Below are 18000 nucleotides of genomic sequence, written 5' to 3'. Positions count from 1 at the left end.
ATAACGACTGAAAACGTAAACCCTCTGTAATTCGCGTAGATCGGTGCATATGGCACACAACGAGCCAAGTGAGATTCCGACAGCCAATACAGCACCGAAGCGCGGCCCGAGGGCACCGCTCACCTCTCCATCTTGGTGTAGGCCTCCTCGGCGACGGCGAATATGTGCGGGTCGAGGTCACCCATGGCCTTGCCGCGGTACGTCCATATCGTCTCTGGGCCGTAGATCGGCAGCTCCTCGTACGGGTTGATCGCCACCAGCACGATGCCTGCGGACGCCGACAGGCCGGTCAGCGCCGGGCACACAGCGACACAAACCGCTACATAACGCCCCCACGCCCACTCGCAGACAGCTGGGACGCGCACCCGCACACGCGGACGAACGCCGACAGGTCGGTCAGCATCGGGCACACAGCGACATAAACCGCCACATAACGCCCCCACACCCACTCGGCACAGCTGGGACGCGCACCCGCACACGCGGACGAACGTCGACAGTCCACGCATCACTGAACACACGGTCGCACCGCCACCCGCAAAGAACAGGCGAAGCCTGTACCACACCGTTGGTATGGTCTGCATAACGTATCAATGCCAAGTAAAGATAACGCACACGGCATCATTCTATGTGTGTGTGGGGGGGGGGGGGGGGGTCGGGAGCAGCATACGTGACATTTCAGGAGCGTCACGTAAGACTTCAGCAACTGACCTTGGTCAGTCGCTGGGTCAGTAAGAATGCCGCACCAGCACAGGGTACCGCGGTCATTCAAACACAGACCTGCTGCCATTGATCCCGAGCTCATATCATGCAGATGGCAACAATAAGCACGTCGGTTATTGCCAAATCCTACGACATCGCAAACTCAAGGCAGCCGGTCGTGCTCATGTAAATTTATGAATCAGACAACAAAGAGGAAACGCGTGAAAGCCCGTGATTTATGAATTAGACGACAAAGAAGAACACCGTAAAAGCTTTCACAAGCGGCGTTTACAGCTCCGAATTACTGCCTCACGTTAAGAGTCATCACGGCGATGGATGTCGCGAAGGCCGACTGCTTCGCGCACCGTTGCAGTCGCAGTGCAGACATTGGGCCTTAATATCTCCATGTTGCGGGAAACAGTTTGCATAGCCAGTGTGGCGCTACAGCCACACGAGAGTCGTCCACGGCGGCAGCACGGCGGGCCACACACCATTCCGGATCATCCGGCCCCGTGACATCCAGCTGAGACTTGGTCTACTGACTCCCGCCGGTCGTGGCACGGGCTTTGTTGGGCGGCCACAACGCGTCTTTTTTGTGTGAGTGTCGTCTGTGCTGTTGTTTTATTATGAGGTCATAACGTCCTATGTAGCCACATTTGCCTCACAGACGCCCACAAGCCACGTTTAAAATAGACTGATAATGGCCAAGACCAGCAACTACGATATCAGTGCCACAATCTTCTGTACATTCTACCGACAGCAACTCATAGGGGGCTGCGGGTGAAATGATTCATACTCGTGTGAACACAAGATTAGAAGCGTGCCATTGCTTGCCCACCCTTTATCAGCGCACAAGGCACACAACCTTTCCTTTCTGTGAGCACGTGTAAAGGTGAGAGAACAAGGCACAGTTGTTCAAAAGGAGACCACATCTTCATCACAACAAAACCTCTCCGGGAATCAAAAGCATGATGCATGGTTAAATGTCGCCTAAACAGCCCACAATATTGACGCAATGCCACGGTGGCGAGTGCCACAGAAGCAACGCGGTCACGTGATCACCACGTGCCAAAACAAAACGCGGTTGGGTGATTCAGAGGACAAAACACATAACATTTGGGACTCGTCAGACCATCTCCTCGCCGCCTGCGCAGCGCGTCTGACCCGGTGTCTGCAGCATTCTTAAGTCAGGCGTGGCGGGCGGGAGCTCCACCGCCCCGACTGGCCGGCATTCCGGCATACTAATGACCGGTAGGGAGGGGAGGAGGGGGACCCACAGCCGGAAACCCGCTCGTCCCGCAGCCGCCACGCCCTCGCGGCTCGACGGCAGCCGCTGGCGGCCATTCGCCGGCTCGCTGACCAGGGTCGCGGCGGCAGCAGCCTAATCAGACCTCTCCGATCCCGCCAGATAACGGCAGCCAACGCTGACACCGCGACCGGCAGCTGGGCGAGAGGGGTGGGGCGCTACCACAGCAATGAGACGAATTAGCAATGGTCAAGCGCCATCGCCTGGAGAGGAGAGGGGGGGGGGGGGGACGGGGACGGAACACAATCCGCTGCTATGTTAAATGTCTGCTGGACAATCGTCACATGTAATCACAAAGAGCCAGCTAAGCAGTCCAGCCAAATACCCCGCAGTGCCGTGGCACATACACCGTCGGCGGGAATCCTGGTTCGCTAATCAAAACTGTCCACCAAGGCCTGGGGCAGAGGAACAGCCTGCGCATCCCCAACCTCAGCGGGCTTTCGGGTCACCCCAGTGACCTGCGCTGGCCGTCCACAGCCGATGACAAACACAACCAGAGAGGACCGGTCTCCGCAGCCTCGCTCTGGACAGAGACCCGGCCGAGGGCGCTGCCGGTGCGATGATCACAGGGCCCGCCCGTCTGCTGCCCCGCTTCAAGCCCTCACAGGCCACGCCAACTGACCGCAGTAGGTGTAGATGGCGCCGTGGTCGCAGAAGCGCACGCGCAGGTTGTAGAGCACAGCCGGCTCGTGCAGGTACGACAGGCTGGTCAGGTCGTTCTCGCCGATCAGGATCTCCGGATTCCGCAGCGGCGGCAGTTCAGAGTCGTCCTTGACGGTCAGCTCCAGCTCCTGGCGATTCGAAGCGGGACAGGTGAGGGGTCACGGTCGCACAGGTCAGGGCTACGATGCTGGTCACATCAAGTCGTGGACGCAGTGGGGCACGGGCGCCTCTGTAGTGGACGTAGTGGACCCTCGGCCCACTCGACGCAACACCGCGTCCAAAACAACGCAGTAAGAAGTAAATAAATCGCAACAACAGTCCATGAATTGAACGCATGAAAATCACGGCATAAATCGCACGAACACTCTAGCTAAAAAACAGCACTATATGCCTTTGCCCATGTTAACGTACCGCACACGTCAAACCACAAGTCTGAGTCATCTAGTGCAGCTCTGGGCCGAGCGGCGGGGTGTGACGGGGCGGTCCACCGCCGCCACCGCAGTCTGCCGCAGTCGGCAGTCCACCGCCACCGCCCCACTCACCTCCCCGGAGTCCTCCAGCTCCAGTGTCAGCCGGTCCTTCACATAGTCGGCCTTGAGAGTGGCCGCCTTCCACACGGTGGTGGCGTCTCGCACCCAGACGCGGGCGCCCTGCGGGGCGGAGCGTCAGTGTCACACACCGGACCGGACCAGACCAAGCCAGCGGCACCAGCAGACGCGGACGCCGTAAGGGCGGAGGGTCAGTGTAAAACACTGGGCCAGGCCGGGCCGGACCAGCAGCATCAGAAGCACGGTACGGCACCGTCGCCACCACGCAGGGCTGGCAAGCCGTCCACAAAATGTCGGTCTAGACTGAAGCCCTCTATCCTAGGCTATTCCGCACACTGATTATACAGCCTGTAGTCATAATAGGGGCTTCGGGGCTCTTCAACTGCGCAGTCATATAGCGTCCATGCATTTCTGGGCTGTTGCAGATCCTGCAGATGCTTAGCGAGCGCCTAAATCACATATGAAGACATTTCTCATCTGCATTCTTGAGCCATTTTGATACGTTTCCACAAACCAGACATCATGATACCAGCACCGACATAACTCACACGACCGTCATGGAACTCAGTTAATTGACTCCCCGGTCACGGCAATTGGCTCAAACGGCCACGGTCCAATCGAGCCAGAACATTCCCGCATGTTCGATTATGCCATTGCCGCACAATTTCTGCGTGCGCAGCCATGGGTCTGTCTGATCACCGACTCAGTCCTGGCGTGGCCCCTGAACCCGGTGCAGATGGCTCGGCTGCCCGGCCGTCTGTCAGCGGCCGGCTGCCGCCCCCCCCCCCCCCCCCCTCCCGTAGTGTGTCACACTCCTCTTCGAGCCGGGTTAGCCGCCGCCGCCGCCGCCGCCGCCGCCGCGACCGCCGTACGGACCGTGTCGGCCGAGCGACGGCGCCCTTGGTCCGACCGACCGACCCAGAGCGCCCCCAAAAGGTGAACGGGGAGTGATCGGAGACATCGCGTGGGGCACGCTCAGCCGGCGCTCAGGCACTGCAAACTCGTGAGCACCGCCATCAGAGGCGTGAAGGGCGTCCCGAGCCGGCGCCGTGACGGCTCCCCCACCCGCTGACGGCCTCTGGGCCGACACGACAGTAATTCCAGGCGCCAGCACTCAATCCCATTAACGGCGAGACCGGAGTCCGTCGGCCGGCGACCCCTCCCCCACCCGGCACCCCCGCAGACCGCGCACCCACCGATGTTCTTTGTCACCCCGAACAAGACGGCTCAAAGTCACGAGATCAATGCGTGATGCCCACGTTTCAACGGTCTGTGACACTGAAACCCGCTGCAACAGGCTGGCTTCGGTACCCAGCGGTTACATTCCAGCGACCTGAGCCGAGCGCATCGCATCGCATCACCTGAAACGCCCATTTTACGACGGCCACTCGCTCCCGGCGCTATAAACAGCTGATCACGTCGCCCGGCTGCCCGGCAGTTTAGCGGACCATCAGGTGCGCCGTCTGCTCTGCCGGCCCCGCTGCCCCAGGCCGCCAGCTGGCCCGCGGCTGAAGCGCTGACACCGCAAGGTCAAGGCTATCGATCCGGAGGTGGCGCGGCCGGCCGCCGCGCTCCTCCGCACCGCATGGCCGGGCCCGCGCCGCCGGCCGGCCGTCGCCCGCACCGGGTCAGCACAGTGCCGCCGGTGCCGATGCGGCCAGTGGTCCTCCGCCGCCAGCGGGATGGCGGGGGTCAATGGGCCCCCGGCGGCCCGTTAGCGGCGTCGCCGCCGCCACCTCTCCACACCAAGTCGCCGCAGTCCGGTCCGGACGCCAACCAGGCAGCGTCCAGCGGCGCGACAGAGCGACCGCGGTCGGAATCAGCTCAGACCAACGTCCGGGCCGGACGCGTGGTGTGGCAAGACGTGCGAACCTTGCCGTCTTTGGTCAACTCATTTAAACATTGATCCCTCGGGTAAGTAAGGAATATAATCTAATTATCACAACGGCCGGTGACATGACATAACGCTGAAGACGTACTCATACAGCCGTAGGTCACATTTCGACACAGGGCGACTTCCGGACAAACACGACCAACGTCGGCTGGATTTCACATCCGACGCCGGCGGCTCGGCACTGCATGAGCACGCACGCGGGCGGGCCCAGACGGCACGGCCGGCGCCGCGAACACGGTCCAATTAACAGCTCGCCTAAGACCTACTAGCGCCGGCACGGGCTAACAGGGATGAGCGGGGGAGGCGGAGGGGGGGGGGGGGGGGGGGCGTCGAATCAATGCAGGCACCCGGGGCGGTCGAAGATCTGAGGCAGACCCAAGATTTCCCAACGGGTGCCCTTTGGTCCGACCGGTCCCTGGTCTCCCAGCAGAAGCCCTCTGGTCCGACCGGTCCCTGATCTCCAAGCGGGCGCAATCTGGTCCGACCGGTCCCTGATCTCCCAGCAGAAGCTCTCTGGTCCGACCGGTCCCTGATCTCCAAGCGGACGCAATCTGGTCCGACCGGTCCCTGATCTTCCAGCAGAAGCCCTCTGGTCCGACCGGTCCCTGATCTCCAAGCGGGCGCAATCTGGTCCGACCGGTCCCTGGTCTCCAAGCGGGCGCAATCTGGTCCGACCGGTCCCTGATCTCCAAGCGGGCGCAATCTGGTCCGACCGGTCCCTGGTCTCCAAGCGGGCGCAATCGGGTCCGACCGGTCCCTGCTCTCCCAGCAGAGGCCCTCTGGTCCGACCGGTCCCTGACCTCCAGGCGGGTTTCCCTGGTTCGACCGGTCCCTGACCAGCGTCAAGTCTGGCCGCAGGCTCTTCAGGACATGGGACTCTCTCGACCAACCAGTTCCTTGCACACGATGCGCTTGACACCCGTGTCCGGACGCTGTTCGGTCCGTCGGGCTTGATCAACGTACCCTGTCCCTCAGCACCAAAGTGGGCGTACGTTCAAAAGTCTCAACGGCACACCGTTGCACCCGGTGTCGGATTCAACGGTTCTCAAACGGTCGTTTTCCCGTGCTAGCTTCAAATTTCCCGCCGCAGAAGGCGCACAGCATGAGTGGTGTGACGCTCGACGGTTCGCGATATTGTCACGTGATCTTGCGAGCACGCAGGATGGGTGTGTCGCACAATAATGCATCAGTTGCTTGCTGCTGAAGCCGGCCGTGCTGCGCCCATGTGGCTGCTCAGACACACCCCCATTAGTGACTCAGTGGCGCGTTTGAACGGCCCGATGCGCCGCAGCAGAGGGACCTCTGTCAGCTGTCGGCGAATACTAGTGTTGGTCAATCGGGCCCGGCTGGGGCGTTTCGACGGACGGCCGGCCCGACAGTGCGAGCCCGGCCAGAGAGTATCCCTGGCCAGCCGAGCCCACGGTATGGGCCCGGCCGGGGAGTGTCATCGGCCAGCCGAGCAGACAGAACGGGCCCGGCCGGAGAGTGTCACCGGCCAACCGAGCCGACAGTACGGGCCCGGCCGGAGAGTGTCACCGGCCAGCCGAGCCGACAGTACGGGCCCGGCCGGAGAGTGTCGCCGGACGGCCGAGCCGACAGAACGGGCCCGGCCGGAGAGTGTCACCGGCCAACCGAGCCGACAGTACGGGCCCGGCCGGAGAGTGTCGCCGGACGGCCGAGCCGACGGCACGCCACCTGCGTCAGCCGAACCCGTCATCAGCCAAGCCGGCTCTGCCGACCTATTCGTCTCCAGATATACCCGATCTGCGTGGCCACAGCAGACGAGCAAGCCTGACTCGTGTCAACAACAGGGGCGAGCCGCCGCACCAGTGCAGCCCGTCAGTAGCCGCCGCCGGCCGAGCCGCCAGCAGCCGGGCCCGGACCGGGCCGGCGCGCGGCGACGCTGCCGGCCCACGATCAGCGCATTGTTTCAGGCCTCCGACGGTGAGACCGGCCGAGCCGCCGCGGCCAGGGTCGGCGACAGCGGCGGCCGGGGTCAGAGATACGACCGGTCAGTGGCCGGTGCACGCAATTACAGCCCGTCCCTCTCCACTTACAGTACTGGGGATTGGACGACACGCGCCGGGGGTATCGACCACAGTGACTCATCGGTGGTGACCATTCGACTAGAGTATAACAAAGGGAAACCAATGTCACAGAAAGGTCAAAAGGGTCCGCTTTGCCATCACGGTTAAAAGCATGGAGCTGATTTAGTAACAGAGTGTAGGGCTGTGAGGTCAAAACGGACTTAAGCCAACGAGCAGTGACGACAAAAGAAACGCGTGGGAAACAGAAAGGGAAGACAAGAGAGGAAAAGCGAGAGGAAAGCGAGCAGGAAAGAGCTAACATTCGCATTTCTCCCAACTCGGATCACGTCGCGGGCCTCCACATGGCAGACGGCACGGCAGGCCGGCGCGTGCAGGCGTGCCGGTTGACACCACCGGGCGCAGCGCGCCACGCCCAGCCGCCGCTGAGCGGCCCGACTCCCCGCTCGGTCAGGACCGGACCGCCGCCCAACCGGCATTGGACGTATAATCGCTCGGCGTCCGTGCCAACAACGCTGTTTGCATAGCGGACGGGACCATCTGATGCCCGATGCGTGGCACCGCACGACGGGTCGAGGAGAGACGGCGGTATGTCACAGCCCTGGGTCAGGGCGTGTCCCCTCAGCACGGCGGTGGACGAGATGATCAGCACAGTGCCTTCGACACGACCGCCGGAGGAGCGGCTCCAGACAGCCTCGGGGCTGGAGGCTGTGGTCACGTCAGGGCGGCAGAGCACGCAGTCCAGCCCAGGGTGCTGCCGGGCCGGCGTGGGCCGCCCAGGCGCGTGCGCGTGCCGCGGCCCCTGACCGGCTCTGTTGTGGAATGGCTCTGTCGCCCGTTAACACGGAGGTGAGCGGGCGGGACGCTCTGGCGCATGGGGCGCACGAGCGTCACGCCCGGCCGTGGCCCACTCGTCCGGGGCGTGTCGGCAGGAGCGACGGCGGCGAGGCGGGCCCGCCGGACGCCAGCGTCGCGTACACGGCGGGCCCTCCAGCACGGCGGCCCACCGGGCGCTCTCCAGCGACAGCCGAGCAGGGCTGGCCGGCTCCGGAGACGTACGCCCCGGCCGAGCACACCCAGCCCTGTCGTCCCACTGAGCAGGCGCCGGGACCCGGTCCCGCGTTCACAGACAGGCCGCGGCGCTCGGCATCGGCCGGCCCACCCAGGGCCGGCGCACGGGGAAACCTGTGTCGGCAATGGCGTCAGCCAGCCGCCAGGTACGCGCCGTGACCGTGACAGCAGGCAGACGGTAGAGATCGGGCATGGAGACACGAGGAGAAACAACTGCGGACTTATTTTAACGAACCGATCGTTTCATACAAGCGTTCTGCTAAAGGCAATGTTCCACATTTGAAGATAATGAAGCATCAGATATGCTGAAACAAGCTCACTTATGACTATTGATCTACTTTTTAAGTGGAAAAGACTGCTCTAGACAGCACCTTTTTCCGTTTAGTAAACATGCTTCTCAATGCGTCATGGTTTGATCACGTCATCGTGCCCTGCACATCATTGATTGAGAGCTCATTGACGGCCGTTATATCTGGAAATCGCGCTCACGAACGCCAGATACGAACGCCTCGACAATTAAAGTTTTCTTGGCCTTGGTAGTCGCATGGTTTATCGAATGGCAGGATTTGGATGACGCATTATGACGTCATGAATGACGAGGTGACTGAAATACAATCCCCGACATGCCTTTCCCCTTTTTCGTGAGCCTGTAGCACAGAAACTAGAAGGGCTTAGATTTTAAAAATGGCAGGATTGTGAACAGCACCGAAAGGTGTTCAAGACCGTTATTTCAGTCCAAAACCTCAAACCAATGTGGGACACTCCTTTTAAATAATGAACACGGTCCACCCTGCAGCTCACTTTTACGGCTCTGGAAATACCTCCGGTCGACCCCGACCTTATCATTCTGGACCGAGCTCCACCACAAAAGGTCGTCGCCGTCAAATACCGCCGGAACGCCCCATCCGACGACCACCGACTGAGACTGGTCCGCCATCGGGCCACAGTGGGCAGGTCGGTCTCCATCGGGACGGCCGGGACAAGCGCGGCCAAACCGGACGGTCTCGCAGATACAACAACCGCTGAGAACGCCGCTGACTGACGGAGCTCACAGAGCGCTAGCAATACTTGCGTACATCCAAGGAGATTCCGAGAGAATCCGGTCCGTTTCTCACGGATATAGCGCGGGGTTTACGCACCGTGATTGCGTGTGGAGCGAGAACATTCATGAGACCTACACTGACGCTTCCCAAGATTTAACAGCTCTCTCAGTCAGCTGCTAATGGTACCGGAAGGGGTGAGACTGATGCCACTGGTGCAGCGGAGGAAACGGACCTGGCGCCCCTCATCGGTCGTCCTCAGCCGGGCACCAGGTGTCATCGGCTGACCACCGCACGAGCGCCCACTTGCACAGCTCCATGGGCGGAAGCGAAGCCAATTCCCTTTTGCGTGATTCTTGTTATTGATAGCCAACCCTACCCAGCTGCAAAGTTCCGAGTGTTCACAGCTGACATGCCCCTTCCCTACCAGCGCATCTCGAAACCCCGGGTAGGGCACCAGCGCAGCGCCCCCCCCCCCCCCCTCACGGCCTGCCAGCCGGGTCCGACACCAGGCAGCAGCGTCACAGGACTCACACCCTCCCCTTCCCCCGCCGGCGGTCGCATCGCACGAACACGGTAGGGCACCGTCCGGACAATGCAGACTGCACGGGTAATTAAGCACAAAAGTCAGGCGTCAAACAATACAGGTCAGCTCGGCTTATCTAAGAACATGCTTTTTTGACAATATCCTGTCACCACTGACACATTTGAAGGCATCTTTTACTCAGCCGGTCTTGTTTTCCGCCCACCAGCTGCCACAAACTGCATACTTAGTGAGCGTAAAAGATTAGCAGGGGGGGGGGGGGGGGGGGAGAGGAATGAATGTCCTGAAATCAAGTGACCTTTAAACATTGTTACGTGTCCATAAAGATGCGCACATCCAAAACGAACGCTTACAGAGAAGCACACTGAGAGCATGCTGCCCTGGTTTCTCGGGACGGACCGAGCCGGGCGTGTTGTCAGCTCTCCGTCAGGGAGACCAACCCGGCCCACGGCCAGCCGCCGCCACCGGAACAAGGAATCCAGTACTAACTCGCTTTCAGGTACACAGCTCACCTCACCTTTACCCTGCATCCCACACGAACGAGGGCGGCGCCTTCTGTTCTAACCGTTTTCTGACCAGTTACGCAGAAGTGCTCAAAAGATCCTTCATAGCCGTAATTTGTTATGCGCACACTTCCGCAACACTCGGGGCCCAGCATACTTTCCCTGCCTGCCAGCACATGGACCGGGTGCCGACACAGCACTCAAATTCAGTGTGGTTCACCTAGCGCCTGGACGTCAGCGGGCACACGGCAAACCGCGACCTGCCGTGTGCGCTAGCCAAAGCACGGTTTCGACCTGAGTGCTGCGTCGGCACCCGTGTGGGCTGGTGTAGTCGGCGCCCCCGCCGGCCAGCACGCTCCACACCGGCCGCGGCGGCCCGCCTCGCCGTGTGACGGCCGCACGGCCACGCTCCATTCATCGGATCCTCGCCAACGCCTGGCAGAGGCACACCCCTGCTGAGTGTGAAAGGTCAGCCTCTCCCCCCGACCACGCCCACAGCGGCCGTACCGATCGGTCGGAAAAGGAATGCCTGCCACCAGTACAGGAAGGCTGGCACCGTTCGATGCGGTCACTATGCTGCAGCCATCAGTCAACCTTTCATCACACGACAACTTCTCGTCCACAGACAGGCAACATTTATGCATAATTCAGGCAATAAGACTGAACCTGTATTCACAGGTGGAAGTCGTTTCAAAGCAGCAGGAGGAAGCATTATTCACGGAGGCACCATTCACGGAGACAAATGCTCATGGCTACCGTAATCGGACATGTCCCTTCGTGCCAGCATCTGCAAAACCGGAAATTCGCAGCATCCGGTGACCTGTGAACCTCCTTGGCAATCACAACGTGAGAAGCTGCTACCCCCATGGCGACCATACAGCCGTGCCGCACACCATAAGCCGCTGCAGGTCACACCCGGGACCCAGCGAGCCATGGCGTGCAGCGGCAGGGCTGCCGGTGCACGCCGGAAAACTTGCAGAGCGCTCAGACACGGGGTGGGAAATCACGACCGGGTGGGTGGCGCACGCCAGCACGATGCAGGCGCTCCGTTCGGGCTGGTGAGGGAGGAGAGAATGCACCGCCAGCCATGAAGTGCTCGCGACGTTAGCAGTGCGGCACCAACACGCTCGAGCTTGTCATTGCACTGGAGGCCCAAGATTTTCCGAACGCTCCACTTTTTGTCTCACACAAGGCAATTATCGTTTCTGACAGCACAATAGGTACGGCGGCATCGCATGAATGCCACCCGCTTCGAGCACTTATTCTCAGCAAGAACTCTCACGCAACAACAGGCCCGGTCAACAAACCGGATGGTTTCCAATTCATCCCGAATGAGGACGCGGCTGGCGGCCGGTCCAGACGCATCAAGAGGGCGGCGCCACACCGCGCCGCTCCCAACAGGCCGTCGCTGGCTGCAGGACGCCGAGCGCCAGCTGCCGCCGCTGGGCAGCCCCGCCGACCCCGGCGGCCGAGCTCTGCGGCGCGGCGAAAGCGACGTCGGCCGAGCGGTGACCCGGCGGCGCGGCGGCCGCAGAGGTGCCGCCCCAGGTCGCGCCCGGGTCAGCCGGCCCAGCCGCACCGGCGACGCCGAGGTGCCGGTACAGCGGTGACGACAGTCCGGGCCGTCCGGCCCAGCCGCACCGGCGACGCCGAGGTGCCGGTACAGCGGTGACGACAGCCCGGGCCGTCCGGCTCCGCCGCCAGCTCAGCCCAGCGGCAAGGACCGCAGAGGCGCCGCCCCAGGTCGCGCCCGGGTCAGCCGGCCGCACCGGCGACGCCGAGGTGCCGGTACAGCGGTGACGACAGTCCGGGCCGTCCGGCCCAGCCGCAGGCCCAGCCCAACGGCACGGACTGCACTACAGGCTCAGGGGAATCTACCGGCCCGGTGGGTTCCGTCCTGATGGCCAGGATACTGGATATGACGACTGGCGAGTGTTGCGACGACACATATTGGCCGATCGGTACCAGCGAACCGCACGGACACCCACGCGAACGGTCGGAGGGCCACAGTGGTGCAGGACGCCCAGATGTGCTAGCGGCCCTGCCGAACTCTGCACGCGGCCACGATCTCGAGCCAAGAACGGACGCTGAGCTGGCCTTGCGTGTGGCTGCACACACGCCTGGCGACAATGGCAAGTAACTGGCTAGCTTCCCGTGACTTCCCAACATTTAAGGCATCGCAGCAAACGCACCTGATAAACTTCAAAGGACTTCGCTTTCTAGTCCGCGAGCGCAAACTTAAGTCCAAAGCCTCGACAGTTACATGTGTCGCAATGCATGGGCGACGTAACTACGTGCCAAAGTTCGAACACCCGACAGGTCGTCCGACAGTGAGCTGGAAAAAAGTTAGCGCTCTCCAGATGTGTCGGAATACACTCCGGATGTGTCGGAACACTCCAGCGCCGCCGGCTGACATTCCGACAGCTCCGGCGACCCAGACGGCCATTCCTTCCACATCCTGACCATGTCAGAGGAACCGTGATTCAGTGCTGTTGCCAGAGTAGTTTCGCTAAGTGCCGGAAACTTGCACCCGGGCCTGCGTTCCAGAAATGCTGGCCACGGCCGGGCGGACAGCGTCAGCTCGACGCCGCGAGCGTCTCCGACACAGGGCGAATGGGCCCGCCTCTCCCAGACTGTACCAGCGCTCGCTTCTGATCCACGCCTGCTGAGTGCTTCACACCCGGGCTGCTGCTGTGATTGCGTCGCATGCCGGCGCTAACGGCGGTCAGTCTTCTGCTCGTGATAGCGGAGTCCAAGACTCACGATACGCCACAGCTCAGCTGGATTGCGATGACAATATGTTTCGTGGGTTGGTGATTGGATGTCGAGGGAAACATAGCCTTCTGTGAGGCATGTTCTTCCACATAGATGGAGATGGCAGCATAGGTTTAAAATTCATCTCTGATCTCGACTTTGACTCTGAACGAGCCATCATATCAGGAAGTGGCCCGCACATACTATGGATGGTGCCATGAGTTCGTCGCCCCTTGGAACGACCACCAGGTTGACACGGGAATGACCTGTCGGTCACATCATCGCCATGACTAAAGCGCCGGTAGCGCCGGCCTCGGCCCGGCATGCGCCCCTCTTGCGGGGAGGAGGGTCGGGGTCGGGGTCGGAGTTGGCATTGGGGTTGGGGTCGGCGACCGCCGCCGGGCCCGGGACGGGAGCAGCGCCGGCCGAGACGCAGTTACAGCGCCGCATATTGATCGGAGGCCGATGCTCCGGCCGGTGGCCGAGCCACCGCTCAGGGGACCGCGTCAGGACGGCCGCTGACCGGCGGCCTGACGCGGTGAGCGCCACACCGCTCAGGGGACCGCGTCTGGATGGCCGCTGACCGGCGGCCTGACGCGGTGAGCGCCACACCGCTCAGACGACCGCGTCAGGACGGCCGCTGACCGGGGGTCCAACGCGTAGCGCCACACCGCTCAGGGGACCGTGTCAGGAGGACCGCTGACCGGGGGCCCAACGCGTAGCGCCACGCCGCTCAGGGGACCGCGTCAGGACGGCCGCTGACCGGCGGCCTAACGTGGTGAGCGCCAAGCCTAACGCGGTGAGCGCCACACCGCTCAGGGGCCAACCGCCCACCATCGGAAACTGATCAGACGAGAGGGGAGAACGCTGACCAACGGCGCAACGCGGTGAGCGCTACACCGCCTGGGGCCGATCGTCCACCATCGGAAACTGATCAGACGAGAGGGGAGGACGCTGACCGACGGTCCAACGCGGTGAGCGCTACACCGCCTGGGGCCGATCGTCCACCATCGGAAACTGATCAGACGAGAGGGGAGGACGCTGACCGACGATCCAACGCGGTGAGCGCTACACCGCCTGGGGCCGATCGTCCACCATCGGAAACTGATCAGACGAGAGGGGAGGACGCTGACCGACGGTCCAACGCGGTTAGCGCTACACCGCCTGGGGCCGATCGTCCACCATCGGAAACTGATCAGACGAGAGGGGAGGACGCTGACCGGCGGTCCAACGCGGTGAGCGCGACACCGCCTGGAGCCGACCGCCCACTATCCGATTCTGATCAGACGCACGGTGTCCGCCGGTTTAACACAGCGACAGCGATAAGCCGCGGGGATATGCGAGGACCGGGTGTTACCAATCTGCAGCACTCTTAAAACCATTACGGAATTTATTTTGACTTTGACATCATTGAATAGACTTGGGAGACCTCCAGAGTGGCTGAATAATTCGGCTATGATCCTCTTCAAAATGCTGTAAACAGCCGTCAGAATTATCCTTCAAAATTCAAAATCCCCAAATCCCTCCCAAAATCCAAGAATCCTCTCCTTCAATTCAGAAATCTCCTTCAAAATCCTGCAAAAGGGCCATCAGAATGGCAGTATGACTGAGCGCAAAACAAGCAACTCAACATCGCCGCTCAACAGAGCACAAAGTCTGGCCTCCATGACATTGACGGCTCTCTTCGCCGCCGGGCCAAACAACTGCCGGACAGACGGCACAGAGTCCATCAAATGCCGCCGAGCCTCGGTCTGGGCAGCAGCAGGCGGCAGTCCGGGCCGGGCCCGAGCTGGGCCACTGGCGGGCGACTTACGACCGCGTAACGGCGCCGGTGCACGCGGCCCAGCTGAGATAGGCCGCAGAGCGCGTACCGCTCGTGCAGTACGTCCCGCACGGCCGGCCGCTCCCGTCGGCCCGGCACGTAGTCGCGGATGAGACGCAGGATCATGGCGACGATCAGCGCGCGCCCGAGCGGCGCCCGGCGCCAGCTGGCAGAGCGCCGTCCCGGACGGCGGCGGCGGTGGCGTCCCTGGCCGACTGCAGCTCCCACATCGCGTTCTTCTGGCGAGGTGGCGCACGGCGCTCCTGGCGGACGCGGGCTCTGCCTGTGACGACGGGAGGACACTAGGCAGCCCGTCTCGCGAAACGGACCTCGTTTCTGATAACTAGACGACACTCGGCAGTCCGCGAGGGACGGCCCTGGCCTCTGCTGACCGAGTGACACTCGGCAGTCCCGCACGAAACACGGGTGCGGTCGCTGATGACCGTCCGGCGCCAGGCTGTCTCTCCGGACACAGGCACCCGACGACTCTGCAGCACGTCTTCACGCACAGCCCGCCTCGGCCACAGCACCGCCTACTGCTGAGTTGAGTCGGTCGGGCCGGGCCGCCCCTGTCCGGCTTCCCACTCCGCCGGCCAGCTCGCGTTTCGCCGCCACCTAACCGCACGCCGACAAGGTGCCAGTGTCGCCTTTCAGCGGCATCTCGCCGCCGGAATGGCTGCACGCCGACACGCAGCACGGACGTCCACCCTCCTCCAGGACCGCCACCGGTCTGGGCCACAGGCTTCCATCTGGCCTTGACTCCACCACATCAGTTCATCAGTGAAGTTGAGGTGCCTAAGCCCCTGCGCTCACCACCAGACCAGCACAGTCACCAGGTACGCCAGCGAGCCTGAGAGAACTCCTCACAGATCGAGTCCACCGACCAAGTCCGAACTTCGTTGGTGAACCATTATATCTCGGACGTGGCCCATCCCCAGACCAGGAGTATTTGGCTCCACGTTTAACACAGAGCTTGGACCATCATGCCGCAGATCTACCGCCGTGCCTCGATTATTACCACTTGGTGCCACACAGAACCTAGACCAGCCAGTTTAGGTTCCTCGCCTAGCCTAGCACATTTAGCTGTAGGTCCTCTATCGAGGGCCACATAGCGAATTTTCACGGTGATAAAAACCTCACCAAATTACGACATCACTTGCGTGGCTGAATCGTACATGTACTAATGTAGTTGTCATTATATCGCACTGACTGGTGTTGCAGTCTGATAACTACCACATAGGAAGCTTTGGCCTAATTCCTCCACCAAAACCGGGACACCAAGGGCGGGATAAGACGAACAGCACAGGATCTCACTGAGATCCCAGACAACACACGATCAGCTGATGCACCATCTTGCCGCATCAGCCGTCGGGGAAAGGCAGCGCCTGCTTGAGCGTCGGCACCCTACCTGACGCAGCCGGTGGGCCATGCTCCGCTCTCGCTCCTCGCTCGCGCACACCGTTCCGCCGTCACTCGGTCCCCCAGGGTCAGCGCTGGGCAGTGCGGGGACGGCCGGTGCCGACCGGTGCTGGCCAGCCACTTCAGCACTGACGCTCTGGGACACCGCGGCGGCAGCGGCGGCCGCGGAGCTACGTCCCGGGACACGAGCCGTCGGCGATATGCTTGTTTACGGTACCGTGCAGTGCCATTCCCCGCATGCAACGACGTTCCTAAAGCCTGCTGTTTGCTCTGGACTGGCCAAACCGGTGACGAAAGTGACGGTTCTGCTCAACTCACGTTTAGTCATTGGAATCGCCTCTGCCAGCCTGGCGCTCAACGCGCCTGGTCTGATGGACTGGACTGGACTGGTCAGCCTGGTGCGCGCGAGGGGCGCTGGTTCGGTGTCCGGCCCCGCCCCGCCGGCCGCCACCGGCAGTAAACATGTGACGCGTGGCTGGCCGGTCCGGGACAGAGGTCACACTGTGGGACGCTGGACGACAGTCTGCACACGCGCGGATCGGAGACAGAGGTCACATTGTGGGACGATGGACGACAGCCTGCACGCGAGCGGATCGGAGACAGAAGTCACATTGTGGGACGCTGGACGACAGCCTGCACACGAGCGGATCGTCCCCCAGGGCGGCAGCCGCCGGCGCCGTGGCCTCCGAGCTGCACGAGGCGTCTCCGGGTCCGGACCAGCGCCCGCTGCCGTCCACATCAGACGCCTGGCCGCCCAGCAGCATTGGACTGGTGGGGCAGAGCTTTGTGCGACGCACGCTCTCCGGGGACAAACTAGTTTGGAATCTTGCGTGGAACTGTTGCCAGAGGTTAGTTGAGTGTGTGGAAAGTATGAACACAGTAATGTTGGTTGCTGTGGCACAGGTGGCCCGCACTACAACATTCCAGACCCAGTGCTAGCTAATGAACACAAAGAAGAAAAGGGTGATGGAACAAATGAACTGTTAACTGATTGCCTGGCATGGTAATGCATGCAACAGGTGTATGGTGGGCAACTCCCAAACACAGCAGAGGGGCTACAATCATGTTTGTGTATGTGGAATAGTGATTCCATATAACCCCTATTTTGGAACTGACCTGGACTGATCTGACCTTCATGGACTGAGTATGCAAGCATGAGAAGGGTCACCATAGATGCCACCTCTAAGACAATATGCAGATAAGACGCATACTCTAGGAACATAAAACCTTTTATCTCTGGCAACACTGCCTGACACTTCACAAATTTGTTGCTTCTTGGTTCATGCATGGTCTGCTTCAAAATTGAGCTGATGCAGAATCAGTTGTGCAGCAGGTGCAAGTTGATTGCCACAACAGCCAAATTCAATTTAATCATGATCACCACAGTGCTGCCAAGTTTACTTCAGAAATATGGAAGCCACTGTGGGTTTAACTAATGTTATGAAGCTATTGCTCCTCCCCTTCCAAACACCCATTCTCTTAGCATATGGGTCATGTCCTGAATAGTTTGGAAGCCAGATTTGAATAAGCACTGCTAAATTAAAAAACACCATTATATACCAAAACTATATTGGCTGTATTCAGCTGATGTATATATATATATATATATATATATATATATTAATGTCACATATAATATATATTGCATACCAGGAAAGGAGTATATGCAGACACCCAACTCAGTGGAGGAAA

General features: G+C 61.0%; 1 protein-coding gene across 1 annotated transcript in view; it reads right to left on the bottom strand.

The window, feature by feature from the left end:
* The window catches only part of LOC119100098 (unconventional myosin-Vb), a 94361-nt gene extending 77937 nt beyond the window's left edge, over window positions 1-16424 (bottom strand). The window contains exons 1-4 of the mRNA XM_037223212.1: window positions 16298-16424; window positions 3211-3318; window positions 2628-2796; window positions 124-268 (exon numbers count right to left, since the gene is read on the bottom strand). Coding sequence (XP_037079107.1) covers window positions 124-268; window positions 2628-2796; window positions 3211-3318; window positions 16298-16318 — 443 coding nt within the window. The 5' untranslated portion in view covers window positions 16319-16424. The remainder of the gene's footprint in view (window positions 1-123; window positions 269-2627; window positions 2797-3210; window positions 3319-16297) is intronic.
* Between the last annotated feature and the right edge of the window lie 1576 nt (window positions 16425-18000).

The sequence above is a fragment of the Pollicipes pollicipes genome, unplaced genomic scaffold, assembly GCF_011947565.3.
Source record: "Pollicipes pollicipes isolate AB1234 unplaced genomic scaffold, Ppol_2.1 Scaffold_4881;HRSCAF=5763_pilon_pilon_pilon, whole genome shotgun sequence".
NCBI classification, from domain to species: Eukaryota; Metazoa; Arthropoda; class Thecostraca; order Pollicipedomorpha; family Pollicipedidae; genus Pollicipes; species Pollicipes pollicipes.
Note: the sequence above shows the minus strand (reverse complement) of the source record. Positions and strands in the feature narration are given on the sequence as shown.